Source organism: Cydia amplana, chromosome 12 (genome assembly GCF_948474715.1).
Source record: "Cydia amplana chromosome 12, ilCydAmpl1.1, whole genome shotgun sequence".
Lineage (NCBI taxonomy): Eukaryota > Metazoa > Arthropoda > Insecta > Lepidoptera > Tortricidae > Cydia > Cydia amplana.
In genome coordinates, this window is record NC_086080.1 from 13,222,361 (window position 1) to 13,248,506 (window position 26,146).

The following is a 26,146-nucleotide window of genomic DNA, read 5'->3' on the forward strand; positions in this document are numbered from 1 at the left end:
CACTACGAGTATGCAGGTTTCCTCACGATGTTTCCTCCTTCACCGAAAAGCTAGTGGTAAATATCAAATGATATTTCGTACATAAGTTCCGAAAAACTCATTGGTACGAGCCAGGATACCAATGAGTTTTTCCTTACCGCTTATACCGTAAAGAAATAATGCAGTCTCTGCTTTGCACGATTATTGTGTGGACATAATTCTTATAATCACCGAAACATACATACCTCTACGCACAGAATGTCATTGAAATAAAACATTGTTTTTTATAGTAAATTAATATAACATTCGATTTATACACATAACAATAAGCAGGCCAGGCCGCAGCGATATTGGCCTGTAAGCTTCATCTCGGTCTCCAAATCCGCAAAACTCGCTGGTACTAAATGCTGGTCTTGCCGTTATTAATTATCTTGATTCTTGAAGATTATCAGAACAGCACGTTACGTAATCGCATACATAGACGGAACGAACGTAGGTGTAGACACTGCAAGTCTTTAGGTATTAAACGAATTACGCTTCGTATTAATAGATGAGTAATATTTAAATGAACATATAATATTCTCTAACATAAATACAAGATTACAATTAATTGACATCAAAAGTCATTGACGTACAGAAGTCATATACATTTTTATAATGACGCAAAATTGATACCAGCATAATGAAAATCAATCCCAATCAGTAAAACGAGTTTTTAAACTTTTTTCATTTTAAGCGGGTTTTGAAGGAACAAGTTACTTAAATTCGATTGTAATCGTATTGTTTTAGGATAATTTACTGCTGTTTTCGACCGTTACGACCCGTAAATAACAACAACTCACATTTAAAATTTGACTGGAGCTCGACGTGATTATATTTATTTACCCTATTTTATGAAATACAATTTATCTACTGGTATACATTTTCGTATGCGTATATGATGAAATGTCTTTATTAATGTCAAAAACGAGCTATGACGATGTACACGTCTGCTTCGATGCAAGGCCAACGGCCATCTGACTCGAAGAAGAGTTTTGAGTGATGTCGTCAATGTATGGAAATTATACGAAAGTTTACATTTGGGATTGAATTTCTGTGTTGTATTTGTGAGTAAAAATATAAGTAGATAATAATCTGGTAGTTTAGTTATCTAGCCTTCAAAATCCCACAACAACTCAATTACTGTCAAAGACAAAACTGTAATGCGTCTTGCTCAAACGGAACTCCATATTTTGATTTTTGGACACTTTTAGTGTCGATTTGTAGAGAATTACAGGAAATAAAAAAAAATATGGCGTGAAGAGCCGGTACACGGCTTCTTCGTGAACAGATTTGCGTATAATTTAATGCAGTTATTAATCATTCATTGAACAAATTGATTGCACAAAGTGAGGTCTAAATCGAAAACGTCATATACCGTCCCCTTAAGTGATGTAGCCTAGCCTTCTTTTCAAGAAAGCAGAATAGTTAAATGAATGTATGGATGTATGTACGTTTGTAATGTACTTATACTGTAACATTAAGTTTTTTTTTTGGCAATAATTGTTTTTTAATTATTTTCTATTATTTTATTAATGTTCGTATATATGTGCAGATATTCAAGACATATTTCTTGGGTTGGGAGGAGGTGATCGCCGTAGACTTCACGCGCACGGCCGAGTCGGTGGCCCGCACTGGCGCCGACCTCGCCAGCTGGGCCAAGCGGCAAGAAACCAAGTTAGTATACCTACTTATTCCCAGTAAATATACCTACATCACTACACCTTATAAAACTAAGTCCCCCGCCGCGTCTGTCTGTGTGTTCGCGATAAACTCAAAAACTGAACGGATTTCCATGCGGTTTTCACCTATCGATAGAGTGATGCTTGAGGAAGGTTTGTGTATAATTAACCCGTACGAAGCCGGGGCGGGGCGCTAGTTAACATATTGCGGCCGTATCCGGATCCGGGCTGCCTTTATTTTGGTTGGCGGAAAAGCTAAATGCCGTACAACCCTGCTCGCGAAAAGGAAGCGGAAAAACCCGAAACCTAGCCGTGGCCCTCGGGAAAAAAAGTTTGGACAGCTATACAACATACATAGATGCATCCTGTGCTATATGTTATAGATAGATGATTTCAAAGTTTTACGTAGCAAATTATGACTCCAGTCTTAGTTTCAAACTATTAACTATAACTTCGTTCATAGGTAGTTCGACCTCCAGCCGCATAACTATTTGGAAAGCCATAAGGCCTTATGTCAATTAATTTGAATATAGGTCAATGTTGTCAATCAATAAATAGATATTGTCCTGAATGCTGTCCATCTTTATGTATATTCCTGCTAATATCCTAGAACACTACAGGTAGTTGGCAATTGAAATAGTTATTGGCATACTTAGTTTGCATCTTGAGTCCAGTATTTGTAATTTATTCCCTCCACTTAATTTAATTTTAATACCACCAGAGCGGACCTATCAGCACTGTTCACACCGCGCCAGCCATCAATGCCGGCGACCGAAGCCAAGACGCTCGCCGACGAATGGAACGAAGACTTAGAGGCCATGGAGGCGTTCGTACTAGAGGGACGGCACTTCGTACGGCTGCCCGACACCGAGCTAGGCGTGTTCTACTCGCAGGACTGCTATGTCTTCCTGTGCCGGTACATCCTGCCCGCGGTTAGTATTAATATATCTAATAATATCAACAGTGCCGTAGCAAGGACTTATCTAGCCGTGGGTGAATGGAACGAGGACTTGGAGGCCATGGAGGCGTTCGTACTAGAGGGACGGCACTTCGTACGGCTGCCCGACACCGAGCTAGGCGTGTTCTACTCGCAGGACTGCTACGTGTTCCTGTGCCGGTACATCCTGCCCGCGGTTAGTATAAATATATCTAATAATATCAACAGAGTCGTAGCAAGGACTTATCTAGCCGTGGGCGCATGGAACGAGGTCTTAAAGGCCATGGAGGCGTTCGTACTAGAGGGGCGGCACTTCGTACGGCTGCCCGACACCGAGCTAGGCGTGTTCTACTCGCAGGACTGCTATGTCTTCCTGTGCCGGTACATCCTGCCCGCGGTTAGTATAAATATATCTAATAATATCAACAGAGTCGTAGCAAGGACTTATCTAGCCGTGGGCGCATGGAACGAGGTCTTAAAGGCCATGGAGGCGTTCGTACTAGAGGGGCGGCACTTCGTACGGCTGCCCGACACCGAGCTAGGCGTGTTCTACTCGCAGGACTGCTATGTCTTCCTGTGCCGGTACATCCTGCCCGCGGTTAGTTTAAATATATCGAATAATATCAACAGTGCCGTAGCAAGGAGTTATTTAGCCGTAGGTGAATGGAACGAGGACTTGGAGGCCATGGAGGCGTTCGTACTAGAGGGGCGCCACTTCATACGGCTGCCCGATACCGAGCTAGGCGTGTTCTACTCGCAGGACTGCTACGTATTCCTGTGCCGGTACATCCTGCCCGCGGTTAGTATAAATATATCTAATAATATCAACAGAGTCGTAGCAAGGAGTTAATTAGCCGTAGGTGAATGGAACGAGGACTTGGAGGCAATGGAGGCGATCGTACTAGAGGGGCGGCACTTCGTACGGCTGCCCGACACCGAGCTAGGCGTGTTCTACTCGCAGGACTGCTACGTATTCCTGTGCCGGTACATCCTGCCCGCGGTTAGTATTAATATATCTAATAATATCAACAGAGTCGTAGCAAGGAGTTAATTAGCCGTAGGTGAATGGAACGAGGACTTGGAGGCCATGGAGGCGTTCGTACTAGAGGGACGGCACTTCGTACGGCTGCCCGACACCGAGCTAGGCGTGTTCTACTCGCAGGACTGCTATGTCTTCCTGTGCCGGTACATCCTGCCCGCGGTTAGTATAAAATAAAACCGGGTACAGTACTCGCATGAAAAACCTCATGCAATTGTTTATCTTGTTCTCTTTCAATAAGGTCTTTATTTAAATGATTTTTCTCATGCAAGTACTGCGTTTGCGATAAGCAGGGCAGATTAAGCCCCACATGATTTTGAACTTTGTTACGCAGTGATAGGGTTCAATTTTGCATAGCCTTATTATGCATTATAAAGGGCTTAATTGTGGCGTAGCATAGACTTACTTTCAATGAGTGGTTTTGAGGGTGAGGGGGCAACATCGATTCAGACAAAGAGACAATAATGATTGAACTTTATTGTCAGATGCTTGAGGGTGTATACATACGTGTTAATTACAATTCGGTTTTATTACATGGTAATAGAAAAGGGCGTTTTATACCTATAGTGTGTCAAAGGACTGTCTCATTTCAAACATAGACGGAGAGAATCATACTATCTTTGTCTTACACTAGTACTAGCACCCAAAAGAAAGGATGAGCGTAGTTTTTTTTGTTCCTATTTACTGACAAATTGGTTTGACCAACTATATTTCTGTTTCACAGCCGGAAGACGAAAGCGAGAGCTCCAACTGTGACGAAGAAGGAGACGCGGACGCGGTCACGTGGGTCGTGTACTTTTGGCAGGTAGGTGCCACTGTCACTGTCCATCGATGGACTGCATGGCTTTAAATATCATTGATCTTTTATTCCAAGGCAAAGTAATCGATAATTTGGCAGAAGCTAAAATATCGCCTAAATTTCTATTTGGATTGATATACTAGAAGTAGCATCGAATGTCTGAAAAATAATGACGGATGTGTACAATCTAAGGCCAATCTAAGTTTTCGTCAAATTATCCAACAAAATGGGGGTGTTATGTTTGAATTTATAGATATCTTGGGCAGGCCGTCATTTTTCCTTTTAGCTGTATAACTTTATTAAATTACTTTATTTTTAATAACTTGAAAGAATATCTCACTGCTAGGGAAGAATCTAATTTTTTTTCGCCATCTGGCCGTACGACGCAACTTTTAAATTTGTTTTTACTTCAGGGTCGTCGCGCGCCCAACATGGGGTGGCTGACGTTCACGTTCGGGCTGGAGCGCAAGTTCAAGCAGCTCTGCAAGCGGCTCGAGGTCGTGCGCACGCACCAGCAGCAGGAGAGCCTCAAGTTCATGTCGCACTTCCACCGTCGGTTCGTCATCAGGGACGGCAAGAGGAACCAGCCGCCGGTCAGTTGACAACCTTATATATACAAGCAGCTCTGCAAGCGGCTCGAGGTCGTGCGCACGCACCAGCAGCAGGAGAGCCTCAAGTTCATGTCGCACTTCCACCGCCGGTTCGTGATCAGGGACGGCAAGAGGAACCAGCCGCCGGTCAGTTGACAACCTTATATATACAAGCAGCTCTGCAAGCGGCTCGAGGTCGTGCGCACGCACCAGCAGCAGGAGAGCCTCAAGTTCATGTCGTACTTCCACCGTCGGTTCGTCATCAGGGACGGCAAGAGGAACCAGCCGCCGGTCAGTTGACAACCTTATATATACAAGCAGCTCTGCAAGCGGCTCGAGGTCGTGCGCACGCACCAGCAGCAGGAGAGCCTCAAGTTCATGTCGCACTTCCACCGTCGGTTCGTGATCAGGGACGGCAAGAGGAACCAGCCGCCGGTCAGTTGACAACCTTATATATACAAGCAGCTCTGCAAGCGGCTCGAGGTCGTGCGCACGCACCAGCAGCAGGAGAGCCTCAAGTTCATGTCGCACTTCCACCGTCGGTTCGTGATCAGGGACGGCAAGAGGAACCAGCCGCCGGTCAGTTGACAACCTTATATATACAAGCAGCTCTGCAAGCGGCTCGAGGTCGTGCGCACGCACCAGCAGCAGGAGAGCCTCAAGTTCATGTCGCACTTCCACCGCCGGTTCGTGATCAGGGACGGCAAGAGGAACCAGCCGCCGGTCAGTTCACAACCTTATATATACAAGCAGCTCTGCAAGCGGCTCGAGGTCGTGCGCACGCACCAGCAGCAGGAGAGCCTCAAGTTCATGTCGCACTTCCACCGTCGGTTCGTGATCAGGGACGGCAAGAGGAACCAGCCGCCGGTCAGTTGACAACCTTATATATACAAGCAGCTCTGCAAGCGGCTCGAGGTCGTGCGCACGCACCAGCAGCAGGAGAGCCTCAAGTTCATGTCGCACTTCCACCGCCGGTTCGTGATCAGGGACGGCAAGAGGAACCAGCCGCCGGTCAGTTCACAACCTTATATATACAAGCAGCTCTGCAAGCGGCTCGAGGTCGTGCGCACGCACCAGCAGCAGGAGAGCCTCAAGTTCATGTCGCACTTCCACCGTCGGTTCGTGATCAGGGACGGCAAGAGGAACCAGCCGCCGGTCAGTTGACAACCTTATATATACAAGCAGCTCTGCAAGCGGCTCGAGGTCGTGCGCACGCACCAGCAGCAGGAGAGCCTCAAGTTCATGTCGCACTTCCACCGCCGGTTCGTGATCAGGGACGGCAAGAGGAACCAGCCGCCGGTCAGTTCACAACCTTATTTATATGCATGACAAACCATGTGCAAGGTGCAAGTGGGCCTTATCAAAAAAAAAAAAAAAAAAAACCACTAACCCGGGGTTAAACGGTTAAACCATTAACCTAGTGTCAAATTGCACTGGTAATCATAGTAACTCGAGGTTTGACTGGTTAACTCCGGGTCAGTGGAATGGTGCAAGAGGGCCTAAGTCAATAGAAAAAGGGCACGAAATTCAGATTATGTATGAGATCGAACCTTAGCAGCTGGATTTTTCAAATTTAATGTTTTTGTTACTGGCGAAATTGGTTTGCCAGACTATTAGCTATAATTCCATGTGAAATGAGAGAAAAGACTACGTTTAAACCCTGATCTTTTGCCAAAAATACAAAAGGAAAAACATACATTGTTACACTCTTTACAATTTGTACCCATTAACGACGAAAGATAATATCTCAATTTTCAGGGGTCAACATTTTCTAGCCATAAACGGTCTTGAATTATTAAATACAGAAGAACTGAAATTTGTAATAGTTTGTGGCGGGTACGGATGCGCGCGCACTCGCGCTCGCCTGCACGATGCTCTATGTCATCTTCTCGGCACATCAACGAAAAACATGTCGATTTATTTTGTAGCCGTTGAATTTAATATTTGTTGTGTTCCGAATTATACCATTTGGTGTTCACATCAAGACTTTCATTTCATCTGTTAAGGCCCACTTGCACCACTCTACTAACTCGGGGTTAATCGGTTAAACATGGAGTTATTATGGTTACCAGTACAATTTGACACTGGGTTAACGGTTTAACTGTATAACCCCGGGTTAGTGGAATGGTGCAAGTGGGCCTAAGAAGACTATAGTCGGGCACTGCATTCCCACAAGTTTTATTTCATGAGTAACTATCGCGGTAACTGAAATTTGGTTATCTTTGCTGACCCAATATTGCGAAAGTGTAAAGCGACGGATTAATTACCCTTATCTTATAATCCCTCCTATCCTATTACGGGTAAGGGTCGTAGTTCCTCCTATCCTATCTTTACGTATTGTCCTATTATCTTATCTTATTTATCCTTTGTTGCAGGAGGGCGGCAAGCAGCCCGTGGAACTGTTCGAGCTGCGCAGTAACGGGTCTGCGCTGTGCACGCGCCTCGTCCAAGTGAAGGCCGATGCGGCGCAGCTCAACAGCGCTTTCTGGTAACTTGCATTTTATCTTCCACTAGCGACCCGCCCCGGCTTCGCACGGGTTAACAAATTATACATAAACCTTCCTCTTGAATCGCTCTTTCTATTTAAAAAAAACCGCATCAAAATCCGTTGCGTTGTTTTAAAGGTCTAAGCATACAGACACACAGACAACAGAAAGCGACTTTGTTTTATACTATGTAGTGATTACTCGTTTATAGTCATCATCTTTCTCGCGTTGTCCCGGCATTTTGCCATGACTCATGGGAGCCTGTGGGGCTAAGATGGCCGGCTGTTTATCATTTGTCACCATGGCTGTCACGTTCTAACAAATATGCAAGTGCGAAAGTGACGCATGGCATGACAGGTGACAAAAATGCGACCATGATAGCTGGTCTGTCCGGTTGGCAAGACACTAGTTTTTACGAAAGCGCCTGCCATCTGACCTTTCAACTCAGAGGGTAAATTAGGCCTTATTGGGATACTCATTTATAGTGTGAACTTTAAGATGATTGGTTTAGTATGTCTTCTTTCACTTCTCGTCGACGTCTGTTACCTCCGTCCGTTATTTGGTCACATTTTCCTCTTTTTTACAACCCTAACAACTTTCAGCCTTGGAATTTATTTTTTAAACTGCGAACACTTTCTTTGACAGTTACATCTTAAACGTGCCACTAGAGGGCGCCAACGACACTTCATCGGCCATAGTGTACGCGTGGATCGGCAGCAAAGCCGACGCGGACTCCGCCCGTCTCATAGAACACATCGCCGAACACAAGTTCAACAGTCCCTGGGTCAGCCTGCAGGTAATCACTAAAGCTTTGGATTCCTCCGAAAACGGTGCCGTCATATTACGGCCGCTATATAGCGTTGAATGACGTCACTAGACCGTTGTCTATGTAAACAAGATGGCGCGGTTTCCTAGACGGCGTTGATTGTCAACGTAACGTAAAAGACGGCCATCATGACGGTGTCGATAGTTTCGTGAACGTTTTATTAGATAGCGGTGACGCCATTTTGAATAAATGACACGAGATTTGAATAAATGATTCCGTACTACGATTATTTTCCTCTTCTGATGATATTTCATCCTCCAAGTAAATTATAGATGATCAAGCAAATCTTGTCAGTAGAAAAAGGTGCGATATTCGCGCCTACATTTTTCAAATTTGCCGCTTTGACCTTGGTGGCTGACAGTGTGTTATGACGCCGTGGTACTTTCCACATGTCGCCACCGTAAAGACGGCCGTCTTTTGCTGCCGCTATATGACGGCCGCTATATGACGGCACCGCTTTCGGAGGAATCCAAAGCTTAATCACACATTCACAGATCACATGTTTATAAAGTTTGGTTATGCACAGTTACTTTACTCCTTCATAATAAGGCGAAAACACATTGTTGACGTCAACTGTAGATTCATATACAATTCAACTACAGGCTTTCAATCTTCACAACCATTTACAACGACCACTCCGTAGTTAAAATTACTTAACATGACGTATACATCTCGCTGGTATTTGCGAGATTGCGTATCAAAAATATTATTAGTAGTCACTGACTTAATATAAAAGAAATAGACACACAAAGCAGAACAAAAACGTCAAGAAATGTGGATCCCAATGACGTTTCGCACCATTTGCATTGATGATAAAAACGCTTACGTAAATTTTGAGTCAAGATAAATGTTTCGTACAGAAAAGAGCTTAATGTCGTAAGCATTAAGTGTCAAATTTGCAAACATAAGTACCAACACTGTTAAAAAATTTAGTCCGATGGCACTAAACGTAACGTATTTACGTCAAACACCGTCAAACGAGAATAATGAACGAATGGAGTCACTTTGGTACACTTTAATATGTATTACTGTACAGGAAAACCAATTGAAGTAATTAATAAAACAAATTTAATTTAATCGGGAGCTCGAATAAAATTAATTCGTGGTTCAAATTCAAACAAATTAAATTTTTAATTCGTAAGTATACGTCTTTAAATACTAATTTCCTTGAAATAAATTCTACTTATTAAATAACTGTGTATTTAAGATCTACATTTACTCATAGCACGGGTGCACGGGTGTACTGATTGGATTTTTTTTATAAAGTCTACCTATACTTTATAAAAAAAATCCTGTGGTTGCCACTGTGTTCAGACAGGTTTAGCATTTACAGTTAGTCGATATAAGCCCTTATTGGTGGTGTATATGTCGGAAACAGGGAAATGGGCCGAACACACAAGTGCCGTTTTGCCTTGTTTAAAACTGCATCACCCCTATCTCTTGCTATAATTAAATAGCAGTCCACTTTGCACGTCGCATAGGTTTTCTTGGAAATCTTGAATTTAAACATAATATTATTCCTTATGAATTTCATATAAAAATATAAAAAAATATTGACCTCACATCGACTCATTAGATTTTTGTTCCTTGACATCCCTTCTTTGGTACTAACAAATTAATTTATTCAAAACCATAAAATTACCACCAGATTACATAAATGATGTAATGCTATCCAAAGAACTAACCGAAAGAAATACATTCCATCCTTTTTCCTTGTTTTATCATTGTTATTTTTACATATTTTAACGACACATTTCGTAATTGTTGACAACTTCACATTTGAGCGTTTCAAACAAGACTAAACGAAAAAGTAATGCATGATCTGTTTTGACATTACTTTTGTGGGGCCATTTTTGGCGACTGATTGGGTATCCAGTTCTTTATACTATATCAATGTTAGTAGTTCATTCAGTCTTTCTTACTATTGATACTAACTCAAATTTTATATACAGTTTGAGATAACAAGTCTATAGCGCGATTCAGGATGCAGACAGCGACTTTTCTACTATAGGCGGGTCAGCACAGTTCATAATGTATGAGAGCTCTACATGAATTCTCACAATAGAGATTTTTTGAGATGTGATAACCTATGTTGCAAATACTATATTTAAAAAAAAATCTCCACAAAATATGTCACATGGTTTTAATAAATCCAAACTATTATTAAAATAGAAAAAATATATCAAAACATGAATCCGACACTCGAGATTTTTTAATATGCAGTTCTCAAACATATACTCATTATGTATTTATATTTTCTCCCAGCTTGACACCAAAACCAGCTCCCAATAATTTTCTTTATTAAAAATATTTTTTTATATAAAAATAACAACTATGTGTACATAACAATTACATGTTAATTAAGCTCTGTATATTTACTATATCCTACAAAAAAATCTCTCACGTAAATTAATCCATTTAATTACTATTAACCATTTTTGTTTTGAAAATGTTTTCGTTGCTTCGAGAAAATGGACAGTGGGTTTGTTTTTCACTTTCTCAAATCTCTTTCTCATTTTAGTGTAACAACAAAAAATCTCCCACGTATATGTAATATTGTATGGAATAAAACCATAATTAAATCATCCAAGCTATTTAAATTACCCTAAATGGCGGGTACTGATTCACTGTAGAGAACGTTTTATCGACTTCCATATCTCCGTCTCACTTCAATGTTCGCGGCAGACGATTGTTCCGCTTCAACAGCCGAGAATTCGCGATCCGGTCGACTGTTAATTCTCCCATGACTATCTTACCCAGTTTCATCGGTATGCGTTGCGCGCTTACTTAACACACCTCAGGCCAAGCTCCTATAAAACGCGCAATGCATGCATGCATTGCGGTATCTCCTATAAGTCACATATGTCAGCTATGAGGCTATGACATGGCTATGACAGACTGTGGCAGTTAGTTCCAAAGAAGTATACAGACTTGTCTACCCACCATAAAGTTTAGCGTAAAGAGAATATATCACTCCTTAGTGAAAAACCATACGGTTTGTGCGAAGTTGAGCGTTATGTCAATGCTAATAAAGATGATGGTTTGACTTACGGAAATGAATAATATAATATCATTTTATTTTATATTTCCAATTCCCGTTTCATTTACACCCAATATTAAATCTTTTTCCGTAATAAAATGCGTATATAATTACTGTCATCATCTGTATTTATTTTATTTCTTTAACCCCCGTTATTCATAAACGCGCTACTAACCTCAATTAGCTAATAATAGTAATAATCGTTTGTCCTTATCTGTCACTTTAACTTATGTATTTGTAAGTAAGGGATAAACATAATTGAACTAAATCAGGCCCGTAAAGTTTATGAATAAAGTGGTTAATCTTTATTGCACAAAAGAAAAACCTTATAGTACAAGAGGCGGACTTAATGCCATAAGGCATTCTCTACCAGTTAACGATGGCTTGTCCTCCGGCCCATTTGATCGATGACCTCCTTTGATTATTTATTTTTAATGGACGCCAAAATCCAGACAGGAACTTCGATTTTGACATTTACCACAGTAATGCAGTCGGTAGCAATGTCGCGCTTCAAAATTGCTGCAGTCGACTACATTGCTGTAGAAAACGTGAAAAAGGTCATTCAAAGGGTAATAGGGTTATATACACCGCGGGATTTAATAACCCGAAAGATTTAAACCAACGATTTTAGAGCCTAATTAGAGTATATAAAGTTATATAACACATAGTCCAAAAACCCTTAATTTAAGAGATATTAATTATTTAAAACAAATCACAAGTAAAAAATCTCAATTCTAACACACCCTTATGCGTGACGTAGCCACCAACTAATTTTACACGCAGACGCACTAACTACATGGTTATTAGCCAGTTTCACTTAATTAAGTTTGATATCCTACAAAAAGGTTTCACTACCGAAATTTTGTTCTGTTCTCAATCACGAGAGTACAAACTATTTACCTTTACGATAACTGGCTGATAGTTTGACGAAAATGACGAAATTGATGTCAATAAAATGACATATTTCATATGTCACACAAGATATGCGCAAGATAACATCTTTAAATTTGATTGACTGTAATAAATAAAATTCATTTAGCGGATATTCACTTTGTGTACGGATTTGGAAACCCGAAGAACTATGTGCTTCCGGCACGACGGACCCACTTCAGCCTAGAAGTTCGTAAATTGGCTAGACGAACAATACCCTGAGGGGTGGATTGGCCGTGGAAGCAACGTCCTAACCTGGCCCGCCCGGTCACCCGACTTAACGCCATTGGTTTTTTCTATGGGGAACTCTGAAAGATAAGGAAGGAATACTCAACACCAGTGAACTCTGGAGAAGAATTATTAATAAAAATTCGAACGGCTTCCGAAGAAATAAAGAACACTTTTGTAAACCTAAATAATGAAATCCGTTTAAAATTAAATCTTTGTGCTGAAAACGGTGGTACACACTTCGAAAACCTAATTCATTAAATTAATAAAAAAGCGTAATTGTTTAACATAGTTATTTATTTTACTTTACTCAGTATAAATCAACACATCGAGAATTTAAAATACGTACTGATAAGCATGATCGATATTTTAACAAAAGGTCATTCAAGTAATCATCCCTTTCCAGCTGTAGTATGAGTTAAAACAATAAGAGGCATGATTTCTTTCGGATATAATCATGGTTAATGGCTTTGGTTACCTCACTCAAAGGAAAAGATTTTATCGCAAAGTTTCAACAATAATAACTGCACTATACCTACTGTTGTAGTAATTAATAAAGTTTTGATACAATTTGTGGTATTTTGAGGTGCCAATCAATTGAAATAATTTCAACGTAAACATGATCCTAGACATAACTTGACACTTCTTGTCATGGAACACATGTCACTGCATTCGCCGTGCATCGTATGATATCGGAGTGATTCATGAAATGTCATGCTCGCTCTCTGTTTCTCTACTTGAGATTAATTAAACTCGCTCACTCTCTGAATAAAGGTTTGTTCACAAAGAAGCGGTAAATTAATATGATTTAATTTGTACTGAAATAGTAGTTTAATTAAAATATATAATTGGACCCATGTTGATATAACATTATTTACTCGTACTGTCGTCAAAAATACGTGATTTAAATCTTTCGGGTTATTAAATCCCGCGGTGTATAAAATGAAATGATGCATTAATAAAACTTTAGTTAATTAACAATATTATATTAAATCATTAACAACTTTGACAGCACGATCTCTTCGCAGGTAGGTGCTCTACAAGGAGTTTATATTACAACATTATTTCCAAGAAATAATCTCTCATTGTTACGAAAATGTTGGTAGGGTGGCTTTAGGTTACTTTTCGTTCATATCGTCTTGGATATGGGTGAACATGGTGTTAATACACTCAGTATCAATCAACCTGTAAAGATATTGTAGCCTGGCCTTTTCTCGAAAAGTCTTCTAGAAAAATTTACGCTCATGTCGTCTCGGATATGAGTATATTTGGTATCAGTGCATTCAGTATAATATCCTGAACACAAATATATGAGATGACAAGCGCGAAAGTGGTGAGGGTAGTTGCTATGACGCAAAGTTTTTACCATTTTTCTTTTAAACATACCATGTGGGGTACCAAATGAAAGGGCCTTGTAAGTAGATCACAAATATATAACACACTGTAACACTTTTACTACTTAATCCAACAAATTATTTGAAAACGTTCAAAAATTTCACAATGAGTTGAATTCCAACTGCTCTAAATTGACTAAGATAACTTGATCCCAAGTTTCCTTGCAATTATACGTAATCGAGGGCCAGGCTCATACTAGTTCTCATGTCGCGATGCGCTAACGCTAACAAAAACTAAGCGTTACGAATTGCTGACATTTGCTTCTTTTAGTTTCACTCTACTCAAGCATCGGATGACAGGATCGTTGAAAAGGGACAAACATATCCTTTGACGTTACGTTACTCTTCTCGTGAATTGTCAAATTTTAAAATTCGAAATTAGCTTTGGAATTTGTCCGGGTGGCTATTCGAAGTATAACTTGGTGGACGGTACTTACTAACCAAATAAGCTTGAGATCCAGTATCATAGATAGTTGTAAGACTTCAAGGGTCTATTTATATCTGACTGTGCATCCTGTATTCTAAACGTTTTGTGAATAGATATAAAAATTGACACCTATCATTTTTCACATAAACACAGACACTTTATGCATTGAATTATTAAACCTTAACGCAATGCCATAAGTCATAAGGTATATTTTCCTAATATACCTTGATGCTAATTCGAACTTTGTTATAAAAGATGTCATTTTATATCATTCGCGCGTGCATTTCACTCGTACTAGATGAAATATGTATTGGTGCGAGCGAGACGGTTGGGCGAATGATAACAAAATGATATCTTTTTGACATCTTAAACAAAGTTTGACTTGGCCTCTGTGGAAGCCTGGAAATACAGCATACTTCATTGACTTTTTATGCTGGAAATTGATTTAATAATTGCGAGAAAAATAAGTATGTTATTCTTCAATAACTTGTACACTTACTGTCAAAAAACTAGAAGTGTCCATTAATTGTGTAGAACATTATTTGCTGTTTGTTTCCAATATCATGCTGCTATTCTGCGAATATAGCAGTTCCTCAGGCAGATAAATTAAACATGATCGAAACAAATACTATTAACCACAATAGTAAACTTTTCTCTCAGTGTGGGATATTCTCGGTCATGAAAAACTTACAAAGTTATTGTTTTTTTCATTAAATCTATAATTAATATTATTGTCGGGAGAAATTCTGACCGTGTAGTCGTGTAAGCTTCATAGCCCATTCTTCAAAAAATCTCTAGTGTGAAATTACTGTTTAGGTAGTATAAAATATAAAATAAAAAAAATTTTATTTCTCAAAAACGGGAACAGATATCAAGTTGTTAATTCGCAGCCGGGTAGTCAATATGATATATAATTCACCCGTGTAGAAACATTTGACTGTGCAATTAATGTAACTTTAACTTTATATTGACTCCACTACTAATAATTTGGTAATTTCAAAGTCCACATTTTCCCAAGATAATAAAATTACATAATGATGATCATACGGGGGTTTAAAGTGTGGGAATCGTGGATTTATATCCTTGTTTACTCAGTAAACAGTAAAAAATACTGTAAAATACTTACCAAATAATCTCGCTACAAACAAATGAACTTAGGCTAATGTTAAACATTATCGCACCCGCACCCAAAACTCCGAGATATCCTTCTAAGGCCCAAGGTCCTACCTATAGTACCTATTCAGTTCGATGTAATTTAAACCATGTTCAATTGGAACAAAGTCGCTTTTGCTTTGTTTCGTTCAATTTTCAAACAACGCAAAATCAACTCTATTTCCTACACTTTCGGTTCAAATTTTAGTGGCAAATTTTGGATGTTTCGTTTGTATGCTCGGAATAATAAACCAATAGGAGCCGCCATTAACAGGCGTTCCCCTCTGCCAAAAGTCGGCGGCCGCCGGTCAAGGAGGTTATATAAAACTAGTTGCCATACGTCATACGCCATTCAGCAAACGTCAGCCTAAGCGGAATGTTAGGAGCAGAAAATGCCGAATTGTAGCGTTTTCTCCTGTAAATACCGATCGGAAACATCTAGCGTACTTAAAGAACACGTTTCTTTTCATATGTAAGTACTATTACATGTAAATATTATCAAATAGTGCACTAATTTAGCAAAAAACTAAAAAACATTGTCAATCTCAAAGTGATACCACTTCATGGTACTAGATCTAATTTAGGGTAATATTTAAAGAAGACTTTCTAAATATTCATTAGGTATACCTTACTTCTAACTAATTTGCGTTGCTTATTATTATATAATTTATATACTTAACACATTATTTTTCTATAACACCTTATTTTTATATCAACATAATCCATTCAATCAAATAAATAGTATAAATCATAAATAACGTGATATTACCGATATAGGGTCATTGTGCTAGTTTCCGTCCATGCTCTAGTTTTCATCCACATCACAGATTAGCAAATAACATATTTGACATTTAATTTGCTACTTGCCAAATACATTTTTTATGTAGATAGATTTGTCTCGACATTAAGGATTGCATTAAGTCCAAATTTGTGCAGCAATGTAGATTTATATTCAATTTCGTCAAGTGGACAAAAACTAGAGCTGGACGAAAACTAACGCACCTACCCTACTACTGTTTGAAAATTAATTTTTCTCTTAGTTTCTATCGTATATTTTTTATTTGACATGTCCAATATTTGTATTGTATTTTATTTATTTTAAGGTATTTACTGCCGTCATTTTCCATAAATAGCCACTTTTAATTTATTACTCTGGTATCACTCTACCATAGTAAGTGATGGGACACCATAAAAACCAATATCGATAAAATCTATATGAACATTATAAATATATTGTTATTTTGATTTATTTTTTTAGATTTCCAAAAGATGCAATAAATTTTAAAAATAAGTAGTTTTCAGCTTATCAAGCCATAGAAAACCTAAAAATATAGCAATATCAGTCATGGTTTAAAGATCTAAGAACTGCATAAGTAAGTTTGTAATTCCATATAAATATATGCTATTACAAAGTTACTGTTGCATTTCCTACAAATAGTAGGTAAAGTAAAGGTACACTACGATGTATGTACGATGTGAGTATGAATAAAGATGTGTTTAGTTATGATATGTGTATACATAGTATGGGTATGAGTACCCGAACAGAAGGACTGTCTACAAAAAGAGATGAGATCCCATCAAAACATTACATGTAAAAAGGTGCAAGTCTCGCAACGCTTCTACTAAAAAAAGTTTTGAGATGTAATGCTAATGTGAAACCAAATCGGTTATTTTAATCAGTGCCAGGGGGTGTTAAAACCGTATCAAACTCGTACCGTACTCGTAAATATGTGTAATGCTCAAACTGCAATTAGCGCTATACTAGTGTTATGTTCAATTAGAATTATTTTTAATAGGTGACGATGATCCTTATGTCATTATGTAACACCCCCTGGCACCGACTAAAATAACCGACTTGGTTTCACATTAGCATTACATCTCAAAACTTTTTTGTAGTAGAAGCGTTGCGAGACTTGCACCTTTTTACATGTAATGTTTTTGATGGTTATAGTTGACTAAAGCAGACAGTTAAAATTCAGTCAATAAAATATCGACGATATTATCGACAAGTCCCTCGCACTTCTACGTTTACATAGAACTGACATCATCTCGTTCACGGACAGGGTTGTCTGTGTTTGTTCTTGTATTTGTGTGAATATAGTTTATGCTAGTGTTTGAAAATTTTGTCGTGTGCGTGTGTAGCGACGCATGCAAAAAATGCATTAGTGTTTACATTATTTGTGTGCGTTCCTCGCCCCCCGCGCCGAAAACGGCAGAATTTTTCACATAGAAATTAGTGCGTGTCACCACTCCATATTGGATTATTACTCCGAGTTAGTATGGTTGGGCCTTAGGAGGGTATGCTAATTCTCAGAGCGTTTAGTTTATACATACATATGTTATTTAACTGGTTGTTGTTTGGAAGGTGTTGGCCGAGGGAAGCGAGCCGGACAACTTCTTCTGGGTGGCGCTGGGCGGCCGCAAGGAGTACGACACCGACGCGGACTTCCTCAACTACACGAGGCTGTTCCGCTGCTCCAACGAGAAGGGATACTTCACCGTGTCCGAGAAGTGCACCGACTTCTGCCAGGTGAGGTAACAAGGAGTACGACACCGACGCGGACTTGCTCAACTACACCAGGCTGTTCCGCTGCTCCAACGAGAAGGGATACTTCACCGTGTCCGAGAAGTGCACCGACTTCTGCCAGGTGAGGTAACAAGGAGTACGACACCGACGCGGACTTGCTCAACTACACCAGGCTGTTCCGCTGCTCCAACGAGAAGGGATACTTCACCGTGTCCGAGAAGTGCACCGACTTCTGCCAGGTGAGGTAACAAGGAGTACGACACCGACGCGGACTTGCTCAACTACACCAGGCTGTTCCGCTGCTCCAACGAGAAGGGATACTTCACCGTGTCCGAGAAGTGCACCGACTTCTGCCAGGTGAGGTAACAAGGAGTACGACACCGACGCGGACTTGCTCAACTACACCAGGCTGTTCCGCTGCTCCAACGAGAAGGGATACTTCACCGTGTCCGAGAAGTGCACCGACTTCTGCCAGGTGAGGTAACAAGGAGTACGACACCGACGCGGACTTCCTCAACTACACCAGGCTGTTCCGCTGCTCCAACGAGAAGGGATACTTCACCGTGTCCGAGAAGTGCACCGACTTCTGCCAGGTGAGGTAACAAGGAGTACGACACCGACGCGGACTTGCTCAACTACACCAGGCTGTTCCGCTGCTCCAACGAGAAGGGATACTTCACCGTGTCCGAGAAGTGCACCGACTTCTGCCAGGTGAGGTAACAAGGAGTACGACACCGACGCGGACTTCCTCAACTACACCAGGCTGTTCCGCTGCTCCAACGAGAAGGGATACTTCACCGTGTCCGAGAAGTGCACCGACTTCTGCCAGGTGAGGTAACAAGGAGTACGACACCGACGCGGACTTGCTCAACTACACGAGGCTGTTCCGCTGCTCCAACGAGAAGGGATACTTCACCGTGTCCGAGAAGTGCACCGACTTCTGCCAGGTGAGGTAACAAGGAGTACGACACCGACGCGGACTTGCTCAACTACACGAGGCTGTTCCGCTGCTCCAACGAGAAGGGATACTTCACCGTGTCCGAGAAGTGCACCGACTTCTGCCAGGTGAGGTAACAAGGAGTACGACACCGACGCGGACTTCCTCAACTACACGAGGCTGTTCCGCTGCTCCAACGAGAAGGGATACTTCACCGTGTTCGAGAAGTGCACCGACTTCTGCCAGGTGAGGTAACAAGGAGTACGACACCGACGCGGACTTGCTCAACTACACGAGGCTGTTCCGCTGCTCCAACGAGAAGGGATACTTCACCGTGTCCGAGAAGTGCACCGACTTCTGCCAGGTGAGGTAACAAGGAGTACGACACCGACGCGGACTTCCTCAACTACACGAGGCTGTTCCGCTGCTCCAACGAGAAGGGATACTTCACCGTGTTCGAGAAGTGCACCGACTTCTGCCAGGTGAGGTAACAAGGAGTACGACACCGACGCGGACTTGCTCAACTACACGAGGCTGTTCCGCTGCTCCAACGAGAAGGGATACTTCACCGTGTCCGAGAAGTGCACCGACTTCTGCCAGGTGAGGTAACAAGGAGTACGACACCGACGCGGACTTCCTCAACTACACGAGGCTGTTCCGCTGCTCCAACGAGAAGGGATACTTCACCGTGTTCGAGAAGTGCACCGACTTCTGCCAGGTGAGGTAACAAGGAGTACGACACCGACGCGGACTTGCTCAACTACACGAGGCTGTTCCGCTGCTCCAACGAGAAGGGATACTTCACCGTGTCCGAGAAGTGCACCGACTTCTGCCAGGTGAGGTAACAAGGAGTACGACACCGACGCGGACTTCCTCAACTACACGAGGCTGTTCCGCTGCTCCAACGAGAAGGGATACTTCACCGTGTCCGAGAAGTGCACCGACTTCTGCCAGGTGAGGTAACAAGGAGTACGACACCGACGCGGACTTCCTCAACTACACGAGGCTGTTCCGCTGCTCCAACGAGAAGGGATACTTCACCGTGTCCGAGAAGTGCACCGACTTCTGCCAGGTGAGGTAACAAGGAGTACGACACCGACGCGGACTTCCTCAACTACACGAGGCTGTTCCGCTGCTCCAACGAGAAGGGATACTTCACCGTGTTCGAGAAGTGCACCGACTTCTGCCAGGTGAGGTAACAAGGAGTACGACACCGACGCGGACTTGCTCAACTACACGAGGCTGTTCCGCTGCTCCAACGAGAAGGGATACTTCACCGTGTCCGAGAAGTGCACCGACTTCTGCCAGGTGAGGTAACAAGGAGTACGACACCGACGCGGACTTGCTCAACTACACGAGGCTGTTCCGCTGCTCCAACGAGAAGGGATACTTCACCGTGTCCGAGAAGTGCACCGACTTCTGCCAGGTGAGGTAACAAGGAGTACGACACCGACGCGGACTTGCTCAACTACACGAGGCTGTTCCGCTGCTCCAACGAGAAGGGATACTTCACCGTGTCCGAGAAGTGCACCGACTTCTGCCAGGTGAGGTAACAAGGAGTACGACACCGACGCGGACTTGCTCAACTACACGAGGCTGTTCCGCTGCTCCAACGAGAAGGGATACTTCACCGTGTCCGAGAAGTGCACCGACTTCTGCCAGGTGAGGTAACAAGGAGTACGACACCGACGCGGACTTGCTCAACTACACGAGGCTGTTCCGCTGCTCCAACGAGAAGGGATACTTCACCGTGTCCGAGAAGTGCACCGACTTCTGCCAGGTGAGGTAACAAGGAGTACGACACCGACGCGGACTTGCTCAACTACACGAGGCTGTTCCGCTGCTCCAACGAGAAGGGATACTTCACCGTGTCCGAGAAGTGCACCGACTTCTGCCAGGTGAGGTAACAAGGAGTACGACACCGACGCGGACTTGCTCAACTACACCAGGCTGTTCCGCTGCTCCAACGAGAAGGGATACTTCACCGTGTCCGAGAAGTGCACCGACTTCTGCCAGGTGAGGTAACAAGGAGTACGACACCGACGCGGACTTGCTCAACTACACGAGGCTGTTCCGCTGCTCCAACGAGAAGGGATACTTCACCGTGTCCGAGAAGTGCACCGACTTCTGCCAGGTGAGGTAACAAGGAGTACGACACCGACGCGGACTTCCTCAACTACACGAGGCTGCTCCAACGAGAAGGGATACTTCACCGTGTCCGAGAAGTGCACCGACTTCTGCCAGATGAGATTTTACAAATGTATACAGTGTTCAAGAAAGATTATTTGTGTAAAATTGGGACTATGCAACCAAACTAATCTACAGAAAAGCAATAAAAATAATTTAAAAAATATACAAATATGGCTCGGTTCTATTTGTTCGGGTGTCTGTCTATATCAAGTTAATCAACCCTTGCGTTGCAATCTAAACTGACTCCTATTTTCTATAGACAAATGCAGTCGGATATAAAAATAAGTGCAAGTCGAATTCGCCCACCGAGGGTTCCGTACTTTTTAGTATTTGTTGTTATAGTGGCAACAGAAATACATCATCTGTGAAAATTTCAATTGTCTAGCTATCACGGTTCATGAGATACAGACTGTTGAAAAACAGACGGACAGAGGAGTCTTAGTAATAGGGTCCCGTTTTTACCCTTTGGGTACGGAGCCCTAAAAAATACCAATTTTTTGTAACAAAACCTTGAATTTCATGACTTTTACAATATTATAAGTTTGGTTGTGTGTCAGGACGACCTGGCGGACGACGACATCATGATCCTGGACAACGGCGACCAGGTGTTCCTGTGGCTCGGCGCCAAGTGCTCCGAGGTCGAGATCAAGCTGGCCTACAAGTCCGCTCAGGTAATGCAATGTTCTGCCGCCAGAGTGCAGCACTAGCACAAACTGTAAACCATAGAGTAACTTATACATACTATGCCTTAAACAGTTTTTGACAAGTTTTCACCAATAATAAAATATGACATCGATGCATCAAGCCGGTTTGTCAGAAGGCCTACCGGGAAACGCGAAAATCTTAATTTCGTAACCCACCTCTCTATCGCTCGTATGTCGAAGCCCGAGTTCTGCTACTCCAATTTCTTCTAACACGCCGATCCTTACATGAATGGTGTTTATTAAAATGTCTAAAGCCTGTAATAGCGATCAACCCATTTAACTTAATAGTGGAGCAAAGCGGGTAGCGTGCAACTTTGCTTTTGTCTAACAAGACAGCAATACGCCCCGCTGCGTGTACATTCTGGACTTACACTTTATAAGTCCACCTGGCGGTCTAGCATGAGTTGCGTTCTCGGCCGCGACTGCATACATCTTGCGCGACTTCAAGTATCAAGACAGCAACTCATGCTAGACCGTCTGGTAGGACCCAAATGACTTGTGGTTTGATACAGCATTATGTTAACAGGTATACATCCAGCACATGAAGACCCTGCAACCAGACCACCCGCGCAAGCTGTTCCTGACGCTCAAGAACAAGGAGTCTCGCCGGTTCACCAAGTGCTTCCATGGCTGGGGCGAGCACAAGAGGCCTCCTGAGTAAATTGTACGAGACCATAGAGAAAAAAATACATAGAGTGCTCACTCCATACATCAGTTCAGACTATTAATATCAGTGTCTACATCTAGCATCGAGTAGCGGAACTATCAGTACTGCTACTTGACAATAGATGTAGCACCGACCGGAAAGTCTTATCTCAACAGCATAAGACTTTCCGGTCGGTGGCTACATCTATTGTCAAGTAGCAGTACTGATAGTTCCGCTACTCGATGCTAGATGCTAATAGTCTTTTTGGTACTAAAACTGATGTATGGAGTGAGCACTCTATGTATTTTTTTCTCTATGACGAGACTGTAGAACATAGGTCTACAACAGTGGTTCTTAATAACCTTTAATAAGGGAGTACTCGACTGAAATACTTATAACGAATAATGTCAAAAAACGTTTCGAATTCGCAGATTACTTTAGGTAACAACTGTAAAGGATTACCAGTTAGGGCTTCGGTTAAGAACCACTGGTCTACAACGATTGTGGGCGTTCAAAATTTTGAATGGCCATTATTCTCCTGTATTTAAGCCAAAAATAGGGCTCTTATATGATAATTCGAAAAACAAATTTGAATCCCTTTCACTTTTAGTCTCATTCGCTTAATGCCTCGTCTTCAAAATCGTTCCTTTAAATATAGAATTATACCTATTAACTCTATTGTTGTTTCTACATTTTACAGCAAAAATGTAAGAGGTGTGAAAGTGGACATTTTGAGAATGGGGTATTATATAAGCCGGATGTTTTACGAAAGGGAAATTAAACGAGTAGGTCATTAATCATTATGCGCCCTATTCCTGAAAACCCACCTGAATATAATCAATATTTCGGTTTATTTTAACCTGTTTTCACATAACATAACTAATTCCTTCGCATTGTTATATTTATTTCAACAATATATTATGATTCGTAGTTTAGGTACTTTAAGGTTTGCTCGGTTATGCCTCATAAACGTAAAAGCTGGTCTTGTTCCTTATATTCAGAGTGTAAAGTGCCGATTGTCCAACCTAGGTTTTTGTTAAATGCTCTACCAGGCGTGTCTCACTCCGCGATTTCGTCGCTTTGCTACAGGTAGCTAAAAGTACATCCGTTCGGCCCCAATTTTGGGGAAAGCCATAAGCCGCGCGTGGCGCTGTCGCCACCTAGCGGCCATATCTGTGCTGATCGTAACAGATGCGTTTTGTTAGAGAGTGAGTCTTCTGTACTTAGTACTATTATTTATTCTGTGGCTCTACTGACAGTACATTATTCCTCATGATTATAATTCACAATTTTAGACCTATCAAACAATGTTAAATAAATAAATATTGGGGGACATCTTACACAGATCAACCTAGCCCCAAACTAAGCAAAGCTTGTACTATGGGTACTAGGCGACGATATACATACTTATATAGATAAATACATACTTATATACATAGAAAACATCCATGACTCCGGAACAAATATTAGTGTTCATCACACAAATAAATGCCCTTACCGGGATTCGAACCCAGGACCATCGGCTTAGCAGGCAGGGTCACTACCCACTAGGCCAGACCGGTCGTGTTATTAAGTCATTTAAGAATGCCCCTAAATATAAAGTGGCCTCAGTATACAACATTTTGTGCCTAAAGCACACCACCAGCAACTGAGTTAACTGTAAAGCAACCAAAGTTCCTTCTTATCAACTGCAAAATATTTTATAATCAGCAAGAGTATAAACAAATAAAAAAAAATAAACCTAGCAGACATGGTGTTGAGCAGAGATGGCCTATATAGGGCAAAGGTCTCAAAAAAGACCATCCTATACCATCATCTTTTTGTATTTTTTCTTGTGCAGAATGTTTGTGACGAGGCTTGAATTAAGGTTTTTTTTCAGTGTTGCCCGTTAAAGGGTTAAAATAAGAACATGTGCTTAATTACTTCTGCTGAAGTAAGGTTTACCTTTAACCTTTGTTTAAACTAAACTGCATCTTTACAGAACAGTACATAGTTCCAAATTTATTGTTTTGATATATAAAGTTTTTATACCTTGGGATTAGGTCAGGGGGCAAAATGCCCTGAATATTTATTTGGTAGTACTTTGAAAGAGCTGAATGTGTCTTGTGAACCATAAGTTTGCTGACCCCTGTTAAATTGTAAGGTAATTGTAAAAACTATTTGCAGTTGTAAATTAAGTACTTATTCAAAACATGTCAAGGAAATAAGGTCAATCAGATCACTTTTATTGTATCTTGTATATCAAGGACTGGCTAGAAAATGCAAAGCCTGAAGTTGTTGCCGTCCAAATGTTTTTGATCTTTATTGGGAATCAGTATTAGATTTAATTTTTAATTAACAATCGCCTTGTTAATATATGCATTTTTAAAGTTACATTAGTAATTTGCACAATTTTCAATTATGATGTCCAACTGGGCTTCCATAAAAGACATTAGCAAGGAATCAGATATTAGATAGCAATGAAAGACTGAATCATGCCATTTTATAAAATCATTTTATTTGTCATCTTCACTTAAAATATTAAGCACAAGTATGAGATTGAGATTATATTACCCTAATGCTACTGGGTGTAACAGTGACTAGCATAGCAGAGATTTCTTTGTGTGTACTCTGTGACAAGTTATGCATTTGTTATAATGCATTTACATATGTATCAAATTCTAACAATTAATTTAGATGTACATAGGAATATTTTTAAATTTAATATAATTTGATTTTCATCCTGTAATCATGTAAATAAGATTTATATTATTAAAGAGTAAATTTTTAAATGTCATGATTGATGTGCGATAACAGTTTTAAATAAAGCAGTTTAGCACAAAATAATCACCCAATGAATGTAGCTTTTGTAACAATTGTATCATAAAATCTATTAATAAAGTAAATAAACTGTTAAAAGGCATTTTTACTATACACTCAAATTTTACGTGTAATATATTCGTGCTAAATGGAAGAGAATATGTATATAGATTAAATTGAAGATATATGTACAAAAAGTTATTCCTACGAGCCAAAATACAACACGCACAGTCGCAAACTAGTCGTCATCGTCGTCGTCGTCCGATGGCACGAATAGCTCGTTTTCTTCCAAGAAATTAGCTATATTCTTGCTAATGGCAGCTCCAATGAGTAGACCAGGTACTACCGCACACACGATGCCCAGAAGACCAAATGGGGTCTTCTCGGGCTCGGGAAGAATGGCACCAGTCGGGGTGGTCGTTGCCGTCCTTTTTTGTACTATCTGCTCCGGCTTCGAGAGACTCTTGGTCTGTGCGAGAAGTCTGGACAGTCGTGAGATATACATCGTGCTTGCGACGTAATAAAGCCGACTGTCTCTCGCAAAAAAACGAAATATATTTTTAGCACTTCTCCCTGACTCAGTCACAGTATTGACAGTGGTGACGATGACAGATGACAGTACAACAAAATCAAAAACCCACAGATAAGACAAATATATCATTCATAGAATAGAGGTCACGGATTTAGAGTTAATAAACTGGATCGAGTACATTGACCAAAAAGTGTGTCCACATGAGAAGTCAAACTAGAGCCCTGCATCTCGTTCTAATTAGGGTGACCATAAGACATCTGTAT

General features: G+C 41.2%; 2 protein-coding genes across 2 annotated transcripts in view; one reads left to right on the forward strand and one right to left on the reverse strand.

The window, feature by feature from the left end:
- LOC134652747 (protein flightless-1) overlaps nt 1–22,582 on the forward strand; it is a 48,194-nt gene extending 25,612 nt beyond the window's left edge. Inside the window, exons 16-31 of the mRNA XM_063507908.1 lie at nt 1,574–1,695; nt 2,422–2,668; nt 4,401–4,481; nt 4,889–5,068; nt 5,099–5,212; nt 5,243–5,356; nt 5,387–5,500; nt 5,531–5,644; nt 5,675–5,932; nt 5,963–6,220; nt 6,251–6,364; nt 7,441–7,553; nt 8,197–8,347; nt 17,914–18,078; nt 21,760–21,873; nt 22,433–22,582. Of these exons, the coding sequence (XP_063363978.1) occupies nt 1,574–1,695; nt 2,422–2,668; nt 4,401–4,481; nt 4,889–5,068; nt 5,099–5,212; nt 5,243–5,356; nt 5,387–5,500; nt 5,531–5,644; nt 5,675–5,932; nt 5,963–6,220; nt 6,251–6,364; nt 7,441–7,553; nt 8,197–8,347; nt 17,914–18,078; nt 21,760–21,873; nt 22,433–22,567 (2,394 nt within the window). The 3' untranslated portion in view covers nt 22,568–22,582. The remainder of the gene's footprint in view (nt 1–1,573; nt 1,696–2,421; nt 2,669–4,400; nt 4,482–4,888; nt 5,069–5,098; nt 5,213–5,242; nt 5,357–5,386; nt 5,501–5,530; nt 5,645–5,674; nt 5,933–5,962; nt 6,221–6,250; nt 6,365–7,440; nt 7,554–8,196; nt 8,348–17,913; nt 18,079–21,759; nt 21,874–22,432) is intronic.
- A 2,445-nt stretch (nt 22,583–25,027) lies between these two features.
- On the reverse strand, nt 25,028–25,950 carry LOC134653061 (essential MCU regulator, mitochondrial). Its single transcript, XM_063508349.1, has one exon. The coding sequence runs from the start codon at nt 25,854–25,856 to the stop codon at nt 25,590–25,592; it is 267 nt and encodes an 88-aa protein (XP_063364419.1). The 5' UTR covers nt 25,857–25,950; the 3' UTR covers nt 25,028–25,589.
- Nucleotides 25,951–26,146: the final 196 nt, after the last annotated feature.